Below are 11,569 nucleotides of genomic sequence, written 5' to 3'. Positions count from 1 at the left end.
CAGAACACGAATACAAGTGCAGTAGCAGAACTGGACGAGTATGAGTGCAGTAGCAGGATTAGGTGATGACAAGTGCAGTAGCAGGAACACGAGTACAAGTGCAGCGAGTGCAGTAGCAAGATTAGGCAATAACAAGTGCAGTAGCAGAACTGGACGAGTATGAGTGCAGTAGCAGGATTAGGCGATGACAAGTGCAGTAGCAGGATTAGGCGATGACGAGTGCAGTAGCAGAACACGAGTACAAGTGCAGCGAGTGCAGTAGCAAGATTAGGCAATGACAAGTGCAGTAGCAGAACTGGACGAGTATGAGTGCAGTAGCAGGATTAGGTGATGACAAGTGCAGTAGCAGGATTAGGCGATGACGAGTGTAGTAGCAGAACACGAGTACAAGTGTAGTAGCAAGATTACGCGATGACGAGTGCATTACCAGAAGAGGGGATTTGTGTTGGGAAATGTACTAGTGAGACGAAGTTTAGAAAATTTTGGTACCTCAAAATTGTGGAAATTTCAATGGATATTTTGCTTAAATTAAAATTTAGAAAATTTGATGGAAGTTTTGATATATGTGGTAAATATTCGTATCTAAAACTAGTTTTGAAGATATTTTGGAGAGTTTAAAATATCGATAAAGCTAAGTTACGAAAAAAAGTAACATAAAAAAAGTAATATAAAGTCATTATTCTAAAAAATAAAAAAAAAGTAACATAAAAGGAATTAGAAGTAAAAAAAAAGTAAAAAAAAGTAGTTAAGGGTAAAAAAGTAAATTAATTCATGACATGTGGCAAGTGGAGAGCAGATTGTCCTTATTTGTAATATTTAACCTTATAAAGGGATTAGAAGTCAAAAGAAGTAGATAAGGATAAAAAGGTAAATTAACTCATGACATGTGGCAAGTGGAGAGCACATTGTCCTTATTTGTAAGATTTAGTCCTTATATGTTTAATTCAATCTTTAGATGATGTATTTGTTAAGTTATCTTTTGTCAATAACTTATATGTAATTTGTTAATTATATTTTACTTTAAACCCTTCAATATTTACTTTAAACCCAAAAGTAGAAGCAGCCCCAAAAGCACCTCAAGAATCAATCCCAAACTAAGCCTACCATAGCCACCACTACAAGCATTTCAAGCATTCAAGTCATCAAACTGTTGATGTGAACAAATCACACCAGTCTTCACAAAGGATTTCCCCTTCAAATTTTGCAAAAGTAGTTGTATACAATAACTTCGAAGTCCTTAAAATAAGGAATTGATGGATTTGCCTTCCCTACACGGTAATTTTTCTTAGCTACCCTGTAAAGTGAGCTTCAATGTTTATAATGAATTTTACTAGCTAAATTGGGTTCCTAGCCTTTGAAAGACTAGAACTACGTGCTTAGTTTTGGTATCTAATATAAATTAATTTTGCCTCTAAAAATAATAAATTTAAAATTTTACTTATAATTTTCATAGTAGAGAAAAAATAATTGTGCCAAATGACAATTTCTAACATGGATAAATATAAGATTAGAAATCTCTCTCAAGAGGGAATCGTAAAAAACAAAAGAAAAAGGTTGGAAGCTGTAATCAGCGTGACAGTGCATTTTACCTAATCTGCAACTGCTACAGATGGAGTCTTCTCCTTGAGTGGGGGCCTGTAACACCTGAGCGCAAACGCGTTTGTGGTGCTGTGGCGTGCCACGTCACTTAGTCTCATAATTCTCTATTCGTCGGTAAAGTCCTACAAGACGTCCTAGCACGCACAAAAGGCAGCCATCCACATCTCTCAACTCAACTGCTTATATATATATATATGTCCTCCGTTCCCCTCCTCCACACACACACACTCTCTCTCGAGCATTTTCAACTCGAAAAAGGTATGCATATTATAGTTTTTCTGAATCTAAACTTCTGCTGCGTTTGTTATACTAATATATATGATCGGTGTTGATCACCTGTGGGTTTGATTTTGTTAAGTAGGTACAAGAATGGATAACCAGCAAGAGGGTCATGAGCTTATATCCATGACCTACACCTGGACAATCGACTACTACTCTAAGCTCAAAACACGGAAACATTACTCTGATGGTTTTGTCGTTGGCGATTTCAAATGGTATATAATTACATATCTCGCATGACATTCTTGTGTACTTGATCAATTTTGTTGCTTTTGCTTTCATATACGTATGCTCGCTCACTCAATTAATTGGCTGGTTTTGATCAGGCGGATCGTGGTGTATCCAAAAGGGAGCAATGGGAGGCAATACTTGTCCATGTACTTGAATGTTGCAGATGCTTCAAAGTTACCATCTGGGTGGCGTAGATATGCCGAGTTCTCCTTGACTGTCGTTAATCAATTTAACAGCGACAAATCGATAAGAATAGGTATTTTTCTTCTTTACTTTTGCCTTTTCTTTACATAAAGTCATAAAGTACTATATTATTCTCTGCTGTTTATCTCAGAGAATTTATAGGTGAACCAAACAGTACTCTTTGCAGTAATTGGCTCGATCAGCTCTTTTTGGTTTATTAAGTTTTGTAACAATCTTCTTTCAAGGACTTTTACTTGCTGATGGAAGGTTCACTTGCTCTATGATTATGATCATATATATATATATATATATATATGCGCGCTGAAATTAATTTGTTCCAAATCCAGCAACTTATTTGAGTCTTCCAAGCATACAGACCCTTTTTCATGTTTTTGTATTTCTTCTATATGAGCTGTGCATTCTTTTCAATGTTTTTTGATTCTTCATAACTGGAATTACAGACACTCAGCATCAGTTCAGTGCAAAAAAAAGTGACTGGGGCTTCACATCATTCATGCCTCTGAGTGAGCTTTTTGACCCGAATGAAGGGTATCTCGTGGATGACACATGTATTGTTGAAGCTGAGGTTGCAGTCAGTAAAGCTGACATTAAGGTTTTAAAAGACCAAGAAACTGCCTTTCTTGAGCAGGAACTTCAAAGTCAGTCTTCAGATGTGGATTCTGTGAAATATTCAGATGCTTCAACCACACATACATCACTTTATTATGAACAGATGCTTGCTTTTCAGGATACCGCACTAAATTCTGACCCTGTTCAACCAAATGTTGATTCTGTGAAAGTTCGAAGCTTGAAAATAGAACCAAGATCTGATCAAGTGCTTCCTTACCAGGAGACTGATAGCCCAGTTGGCCCTCCCATAGTTGAGGACAACGATGAAGTTCCCTCCACCCCACTGACGCCAGTTGGGGAGCTCGTAGATTTCAGGGGAGTAGGGAAAGTAGATAAAGCTTTTGTTCCACTACTGGAAGAAGTCTGTTCATGGCATCCTTCGTTGATTAGCTGCCAGAGGAAAAGAAGTCGCATGTATAGTGGATGGGCATTCACAGCTTTGGGTCGACTATTGCATTTTCTGGACACTACAAAGGTTAAGGATATGATGGAGGATCCACGTGAGCATGATCCATGTGAGCACCTTCAAGTTTTGTGGGAGGAGGTTGAGACCTTCAGATTCGACTTGAGTTGGCTGGAGCCTTATGTTCAATCAGCTTTGGAAATGAAGAAGTTTGGGGAGAGGGAAGGAGTAATGAAGAAACTCAGAGAGGATGTTGATGCTTTGGAGACTGAAATAAAGAGGTTAAGGGCGATGCTATCTGTTGCTGAGGAAGATCACGCAGTTGCAAAAAGAAACCTGGCAAAGGCAGAGGAAAGCTTTGGTGAGGCAAATTTGAACAGCAAGCTCGGTTATGGGAGGCATTAGCCTTGCTGTACGTTGATATGCAGAAATTTGCAATGTGTGCAATATCTAAAGATATGTAATCCCATTTTCCAAACGTATATCTATGTATGAGGCTGCCTGTGTCTTAAGCTCAATAGAGGAGAATAAAGGAAACTGGCTTAGCTTGTAATCCATATTTGAACCCCATTTCCTTTCTGGACCAAACCCTTCAGAGGCAGTGACAGGTATGAGAAGTTTTTACCCTTTAATTTGTGGAATTGAATTACTAATTGTTAGTTTGTTACCCAGTACTTGTGTCCAATAACACTCTATAAATGCCATTTTCTTACAAATTTAGCTACATAAGTATGCTGTTCTGTGTACAAATGCAGGCATTCTAGTAAAAACGCATTATTTACAGATTTGGGAGTAAGCAGTGCTGAATTGAAATGTCGTGATAGATTTGTTAGCTTAAGACTTGGTTCTAATAGTTAATTAGAATTTGGTCGCTAAATTTGGAGGAATTTGGTGCATCAACCGGACTATGACGAATCACGATCTTCTTCACATTCGGAGCATTCTCGAGAATGTACTTTGCAAACTCAATTTCACTAGACCCGCTGGAGAGGTCTATGCTCAAATCCTTCAGCTGGTAAACAAAAGTGAGGTTTTGCAATTTTCAGTATCCCATATGAAATCTAGATGAAGAATGTAACTGCAACATGGTAACAAGCAGTACAATTTCTAGAATAAAGGTATGACAACTTAGAGAAATGGACAACTACATTTGAATTATAATGACCTGATTGAAGAAATCAACAGGAAATATATAGGATTGAGGAAGACCAAGGCAAAGCAGATTTTGACTTGCTATAGATTTTTTCAATAGTTTGTCATCCACCGTAGGCTGAAGAAGAATGAGAGCTCTTTGCAAATTCAGTAATTTTCCCGGATTGTGGCTATTTCAAGACCTTGCCCACCCATGTCACAGCTTGCAGATTTGGAGCAAAAATCTTCAATGAGCAGTTCCAGGTGAAGAATAAAAGTTTCAGTTTATTTTAATACTTTCAAGTTTCTCACCAGAGAGAGATATTAAGGTCGATGAGGTCCATACAAACTTAAATGATTCCAGCGACGAGCTTTGAATGGTAATATGTTTCATCCCTTTAACTTGAATAAGCTGTAAATGTAATTCATTAATGCATTTGCAGCTAGTTGAGTTTCACTTGCGAAACCTCTCATCTAATATGTTTCATCCCTTTAACTTGAATAAGCTGTAATTCCTTAATGCATTTGCAGCTAGATGAGATCCACTTGCAAAACCTCTCATCTACTATTTTAACAAAAGTCAACTGCAAGTATTAGAGATTGCAGGAAAAAGATACTGGTGGTGCTTCAAGAGTCATCTCATTCAAGCATTTCAATACTGGAGACTTAAAAGATTGTTAATGATATAGGCAAGATGGCAGCTCAAACGTGAATCCACCACATGCTGTGAACTTAAGGTCAAGCTCTTCAACAATACACCTTACTGCATTTTGAATCCATGAGTTTATTCAATATTGCTCCTCAGACACTTTATTTGCAGTGTCGTGTGTAAAGAAATTCCAATCAATGTAGAAGCGCTGCATCTTATTATCACCACGCTGAAACAGGTATTTATCACAGAAAAACATCACCTTTGCTATCTTGTGGTTGGTTTTTGCACAACTTGCATCAAGGTTCACTAGTGGAACTGACAGATAAAATTCTCTGCATCTTTTGGACACAATACCTACACAAGCAAGATCTTTGACACCGAGGAAGAAAAGAACATGACGAGCAACTTCGTCATAAGAACCCAAGTATTTTAGTGCTCTAATTAACTAGCCATGCATAAAATTATTCGCACAGAGGTGGGTGACGACAGAGAGGCATGGCTGTAAAAATGAAAAAGAAACACCCAGGTGGAATCAAGAACCAAACTCTCTCTCTATATCTAGACCGCAACAGCAGAATTAAGATTCATTCTGCATTGGTAAACCTTTATTTTAATCAACGACAACAGCGATTAGGGTTTTGGGGTTAGACGTATAACTCAAAGACGGAGACGATGGCCAACCGCTAGAGATGACTCGCAAGCTCCTTAAGAGAATATATAAGGGAAGACCAAGCGGCTGAGGAAGATGGTGTTTTAGAGCAATTGTTTTCAAGCTCTTATTAGTGTTAAAATTACACTCTTAACTGTTTACTGTAGTTACAATGTTTTACTGCAGTGAATTTTGTATGGTCAAATTATATGCCACCTGTATGGCTCTGATCATCTTGAGTGTTGACTTAGAGAGATGTTCTAAGCCTCACAAATCAGTTGCTTTGCTTACATAGCTAAGTGAGAGCATGTCTCCATTCTCTCTGCCTCTCTTCATCTGCTATCACTGCAAAGATCATATTTTGCTGTTGTGAAATTGTTAGACCTCCTGGATTTAAAGTGGATTGAACTATTCTCAATCCTTTTAACCAGAAAAATAAATAAATAATTTTTTTTCTTTTTCTTATATTTTCTTGTACGTACGTACACAGAGGAAGGGCAGTTGGCAATAAACAATACACAAAGTACGGGAATTGTTTTTTGGCAAATTAGCCATAAGTATCTTTTTAAGACTTTCATCATCCATTAAGTCACTAATTATTTTGGGTCTTTCTAAATGTACCCACCAAATTTCTATGTACACCCAGCAAATCAATTTTGTATGAAAAAATATTTATATCCTGGTACAAAATGACAATAATAGTCATGTAATTTTCACTTTTACCCCTATATTTGTACCCAATAATCTTCATCCCTTCCCCACAAACTCTTGAAGAAGAAAGCCCGATTTGAATGAAAATGGTGAAAAGGTGGAAGGAGAAGTGATTGTGATTGAAAAGTCGTTGATGAGGTACACCCGGTCGGCATTGAGGCCTAAGAGCCAATTAAGTAGCTGAGTCTAAGTTGACAGAGAAAGTTAGCGAAGACAAAATGAAGAATGGTCGGGTTGTGGCGTTGATTCTGTGAATGAAGATGAGCCTAAGCTAGAGGAATTGAAGAAGAAATACTGGGCAAAATCCCTAAGAAACTCAACCGAGCAAAGATAAAGAAGAATATGAAGTGCCTAATGCTACAATGCTAGAGCAAGCTTCACCCTTATCATATGAGCATGCGGCACTTAGCAGTAGAGATACAAATCTTAAGACGACTAACTTGTCCTCAAAGCAGTACAATTATAAGATAGGGAGTGACCAGAATGAACCAGGTGAGTTAACTTATCCTCCGTTTTCTTGTTTACACTGCACGCTTCATTGGCATCACAAAATTTAGAGATTCCATACTCATCATACTAATAATAATTGCAGAGAGAGGAAGAACAATAATCCCTTGGGTGATATAAAGAATGGAGTTCTTGTAGCAGGGAAAAATCAGTCACATGTATTAATTGCAACATTTTCATTGGAGTTCCTCTGCAGGGAAGAAAAACTGCAGAGAAAGGGCTTACAGGAGTGATTAATTACTTCTGTGAGCGATACAATTGAAGTATGGAATTGCTGTGAGTATTTTGCTGGGTTTAATTAAGAGAAGGGCATAATTGGAAAGCTGGCTGGGTGTAGGTAGAAATTTTGTAATTTTATTAGGTGTAAAAATTTTACTGGGTCTATTTAGATATTTGCCGGGTACATTTAGAAAGACCCATTATTTTTGTCATCCTAAGGCTAGTTATAAATCAAATTGCCAAGATGTCGGAGTCTTGTTTTGTTATTTTTCCTTCTGTTTCCATTTTACCCTTGGTTCATACAAAGCAAAGCAACTAATATTGATTCAAGTTTGATTAGAGTTGCCTAATCGAATTTCCAAGGTGAGGTCGCTCTCAGTCTCTGTCTTTCGAAGTATTCAACCTTTAAAAAATATGAGTTTTTTTTTTTTTTTTTTGAGGGAAAAGAAGTCAGACTTTATTGCAAAATAAAGGATTACAGGGGAATGGTTTCAGCTGCTAACGTAGCTAATAAGAAAGCAGGGGAAGTAGAAAAATAAAAGAAACTCTGCAGCTCAGTAGTAGCCCTTGCTGCCATAATGTGTGCAACCTTATTTGTACTTCTGCTGATATGAACAATTTTCATATTAGAGTGGCTCTCCAACCTCAAAACAAGATCATCATACAAGCGACCCAACATGGAAACATTACTCCCATCAGACTTAGTTAATTGCCTCTGCACGCTCTGTGCGTCCGTCTCCATGATAGCTGGAACAAAGCCATTGTCCATAGCAAACTGCATTGCCATATCACAAGCCAATACTTTAGCATGTTCAGGAGAAAGCAAACTATGTAGTGGTCGACCTCCCCCAACCAAAAACGCTCCCTGATGGTCTCTGATAACAAAACCAATACCACCCTTCCTTGTTGTGTGATCAAAAGACCCATCAACATTTATCTTATACCATCCCAAAGGCGGGGCTGACCAACGTGCAAACCTTGCAGTGCGACCAATTCCCATGTTCAGATTATAAAACCTAAAATCATGTGGTCTGGCCATAGACTTAATCAACACGTCACAAGCAGGAAGACTCTTATTCTCCCAAACTCTACTATTTCTCTCTTTCCATATGCCCCAAAGTTGATGAATTAAATCACCCAAATCCATCAAAGAAAGCTCTTGAACACAAAAGCTAAACCATTCTAAGATGTCACAATTCTCAGTGTGAGGATTAAAACACACCTGACTCAAAGCTCCATTAGATTGGAGTATTTGCTTCGTAAAAGGACAATCTCTGCAAATATGTAAAGTTGTCTCAATTGCAGATGAACACAAAACACATACCTGAGAATCCAGAACCACCATTTTTGACTCTAGTCTCTCCATTGAAGGCAAAATGTTATGACAAACTCTCCAAATATGAATCTTAGCCAAGCTAGGTATATTCACCTTCCAAAGCTTTTTCCAAAAAGCCACACCCACCGACAAATGGAATCGACTTCTAGCATTAGAAGTAGCAAAATCAAATCGATAAGCTGTTTTAATAGAAAATTGACCATTTTTCTCTAGTCTCCACACAACTCTGTCATCAACACATCTTGAACTTAAAGGGAGGCTCAAGATAACATCAGCCTCTGCCAATAGGAAAAGCCTTCGAATCAAACTAGTATTCCAGAATCCTGCCTGAATCATTAAATCGCTAACCTGTTGAACCTCATTAGCAGCAATGCTATTATCCATCGGCTTAAAATCTTGCGCAGCAGGCAACCAACAGTCTGACCAAATGTTAACAGTATTACCATCACCAATTTGCCAATAGGAACTCTGCCTTAGAAACTCCCTTGTTGAGAACAAGCTTCTCCAAGAGAAAGAAGGAGAATCATGAGGAGTTGTCATCCAAAAAGAAGTATCCGGGAAATATTTAGCCTTGAAAATTCGAGCAACCAAACTCGTGGGATTAGTCACTACCCTCCAAGCTTGTTTTGCAAGCATTGCATTGTTGAAATTTGACAAGCTACGAAACCCTAAACCTCCTTCTTCCTTAGGGTTACACAAAGCCTTCCAAGTTTTCTAATGAATCTTTCGCTTATCTAAAGTACTGCCCTACCAAAAACGAGCGCACATCCTGCTCTAGATCATCACAAAAATTCTTCGTTAATTGGAAAACACTCATAGCATAAGAAGGCAAAGCTTGAGCTACAACCTTGATTAGAATATCTTTTCCAGCCCCACTCAGCATCTTCCCTTGCCAATTTGCTAACTTCTTTGCCAAATTATCCTTGATGTATTGGAAGGTAGAAGTCTTCTTCCTCCCAACATAAGTAGGCAAACCCAAATTTTTTTCATGGGAAACCACCACCTGCACTCCCAAATAGCTAGGTACCTCTCCCTTCATGTACTCTGACACATTCTTGCTGAAAACTACCGAACTCTTATCAAAGTTGACTAACTGCCCCGAGGCCCCACCATAAGTCTCAATAACATCTTGAATTTGATAATTGTCTTCTAAAGTAGCGTTAGCGTAGAGCATACTATCATCCTCAAACAATAAATGGTCAGGGGCTTCATTACAAACCTCAATGCCGGGTAAAAGTCCTATCTCTTGTTTTTGTTGTAGTAAAGCCGAGAATCCTTCAGCCTCTATGAGGAATAAATAGGGGGATAAAGGGTCTCCATGCGTCAAACCTCTGCTAGGTGTTACAAGACCTCTTGGTTTACCTCGCACCAAAAAAGAGTAACGCTCTGTACTGACACACTGCATCACCATCTCAATCCAGTTGGAATTAAAACCAAACCGTTCCATTACCTTCCTGAGAAAGAACCATTCCATCCTATCATAAGCTTTACTAAGATCTAACTTGAGAGCCATATAACCCTCACTGCCATCTCGTTTATTATGCACAAAATGAGCCACTTCATTGGCCACTAAGATGTTATCTGTGATCAATCTCCCAGGCACAAATGCACTTTGAAAAGGTGATATCACAAATGGTAATATCAACTTCAACCTATTAGCAATTACTTTAGAACAAATCTTGTAAATTACATTACACAATGCAATAGGTCGCAATTCAGACATATATTCCGGATTGTCCACCTTTGGAATTAGACATATATGAGTAAAATTGATCTCCTTCAAAAGTTGACCAGTTTGCAGAAAGCTTTGCACAGCCTCAGTAATATCACCACCAATGATATCCCAATAATGTTGAAAAAATAGAGGAGGCATCCCATCCGGTCCTGGTGATTTAGTTGGATACATTTGGAACAAAGCACACTTTACCTCATCCTGCGAATATGGTGCACACAACTGCTCGTTCATTGCTTGAGATACACAAGGCTGTATCGCCTCCAAAGTAGTACTCATTGCCTCAAAATCAATGTCTGAAGCAATAAACATTGTAGAGAAATAGGAGGTAACTACTTTCTCAAGCCCCTCATCATCATCACACCATTCTCCATCCTCATTATATAAACCACGAAGTGAATTTTTCCTTCTCCTATTAGCCGCTTTTCGGTGAAAATAGCTAGTGTTACGGTCGCCCTCTTTTAACCATTGCACTTTTGAGCGCTGCTTCCAAAAACTCTCCTCCTGTGAAAGTAGTTGCTGTAAGGTTCCCATCAGTTGCCGCTTCTCGACAACCACTTCTTCAGTTAAATGGACATCAAGAAGCTCTTCTAACCTTGCCCTAACTCCAAGCATCTGCATCTGTCTACCTTTGAAAGCTCTTTTCTGCCATTTGTCCAACTCCAGTCTAGCATAACTGATCTTTTGTGTAACCTGGTACATCAGAGAACCGGTAACATCCCTAGACCAAGCTGTATTCACCACTTCACCACATTCAGGATTCGGTAACCAATAAGCCTCGAACTTGAAACGGTGACGAAACTTCTTCGTAGTCAAAGGCGCAGTACTTGCATGTAATAAGATTGGAACATGGTCAGAATTGCTTGGTGGGAGATGTCGCAAGCGAGCATGGCCATAAACATCACACCAAGCCGGCGTGCAGACTGCTCTATCTAAACGAAACTGTGTTTCTGAATTCCACCAAGTGGATTGAGGTCCCTGAAAACCTAGATCAAGTAAGTCTCCATAACCTAGGGCATCACGGAATCCACGCATTTGTTGTTATGCTCGAACCGGACCCTCTATCTTCTCACTACTATTGAGGATTTCATTGAAATCCCCAATGACAACCCATGGCAAGGAATCAAGGTCGCTCAGATCCCTCAACAATTGCCAAGATCGATCTCGGTCACCTGTACGAGGATAGCCATAAAATCCAGTCAATCTCCAACGAGGGTTTCCAACACCGCAATCTACAAAGAGATCCATATGATGCGCAGACACCGTCTCGATCGTTGCCTGAACATCATCAGTCCAAAACATCCCCA

At 38.9% G+C, this 11,569-nt stretch overlaps 1 protein-coding gene across 2 annotated transcripts; it reads left to right on the top strand.

The window, feature by feature from the left end:
• Positions 1–1,758: 1,758 nt before the first annotated feature.
• LOC112184860 lies at positions 1,759–6,084 on the top strand. 2 transcript variants are annotated; one of them, XM_040515563.1, is made up of 5 exons: positions 1,759–1,857; positions 1,958–2,093; positions 2,205–2,365; positions 2,754–3,933; positions 4,081–6,084. In XM_040515563.1, exons 1-4 carry the CDS (start codon positions 1,794–1,796, stop codon positions 3,728–3,730), a joined length of 1,338 nt encoding a protein of 445 aa, XP_040371497.1. In that variant the 5' UTR covers positions 1,759–1,793; the 3' UTR covers positions 3,731–3,933; positions 4,081–6,084. The 2 variants fall into 2 exon arrangements, with proteins under 2 accessions (XP_040371497.1, XP_040371498.1); XM_040515564.1 differs by having other exon boundaries at positions 1,771–1,857; positions 1,961–2,093.
• Positions 6,085–11,569: the final 5,485 nt, after the last annotated feature.

The sequence above is a fragment of the Rosa chinensis genome, chromosome 1, assembly GCF_002994745.2.
Source record: "Rosa chinensis cultivar Old Blush chromosome 1, RchiOBHm-V2, whole genome shotgun sequence".
NCBI lineage: Eukaryota > Viridiplantae > Streptophyta > Magnoliopsida > Rosales > Rosaceae > Rosa > Rosa chinensis.
Note: the sequence above shows the minus strand (reverse complement) of the source record. Positions and strands in the feature narration are given on the sequence as shown.

What these genes read in the sequence shown, in the direction of transcription:
- LOC112184860 (XM_040515563.1), top strand. Translation starts at nt 1,794, where the DNA reads ATGTCCTCCGTTCCCCTCCTCCACACACACACACTCTCTCTCGAGCAT. An exon ending in GCATTTTCAACTCGAAAAAG is followed by an intron (nt 1,858 to 1,957) that starts GTATGCATATTA and finishes GATTTTGTTAAG; the next exon opens with TAGGTACAAGAATGGATAAC. An exon ending in GTCGTTGGCGATTTCAAATG is followed by an intron (nt 2,094 to 2,204) that starts GTATATAATTAC and finishes GGTTTTGATCAG; the next exon opens with GCGGATCGTGGTGTATCCAA.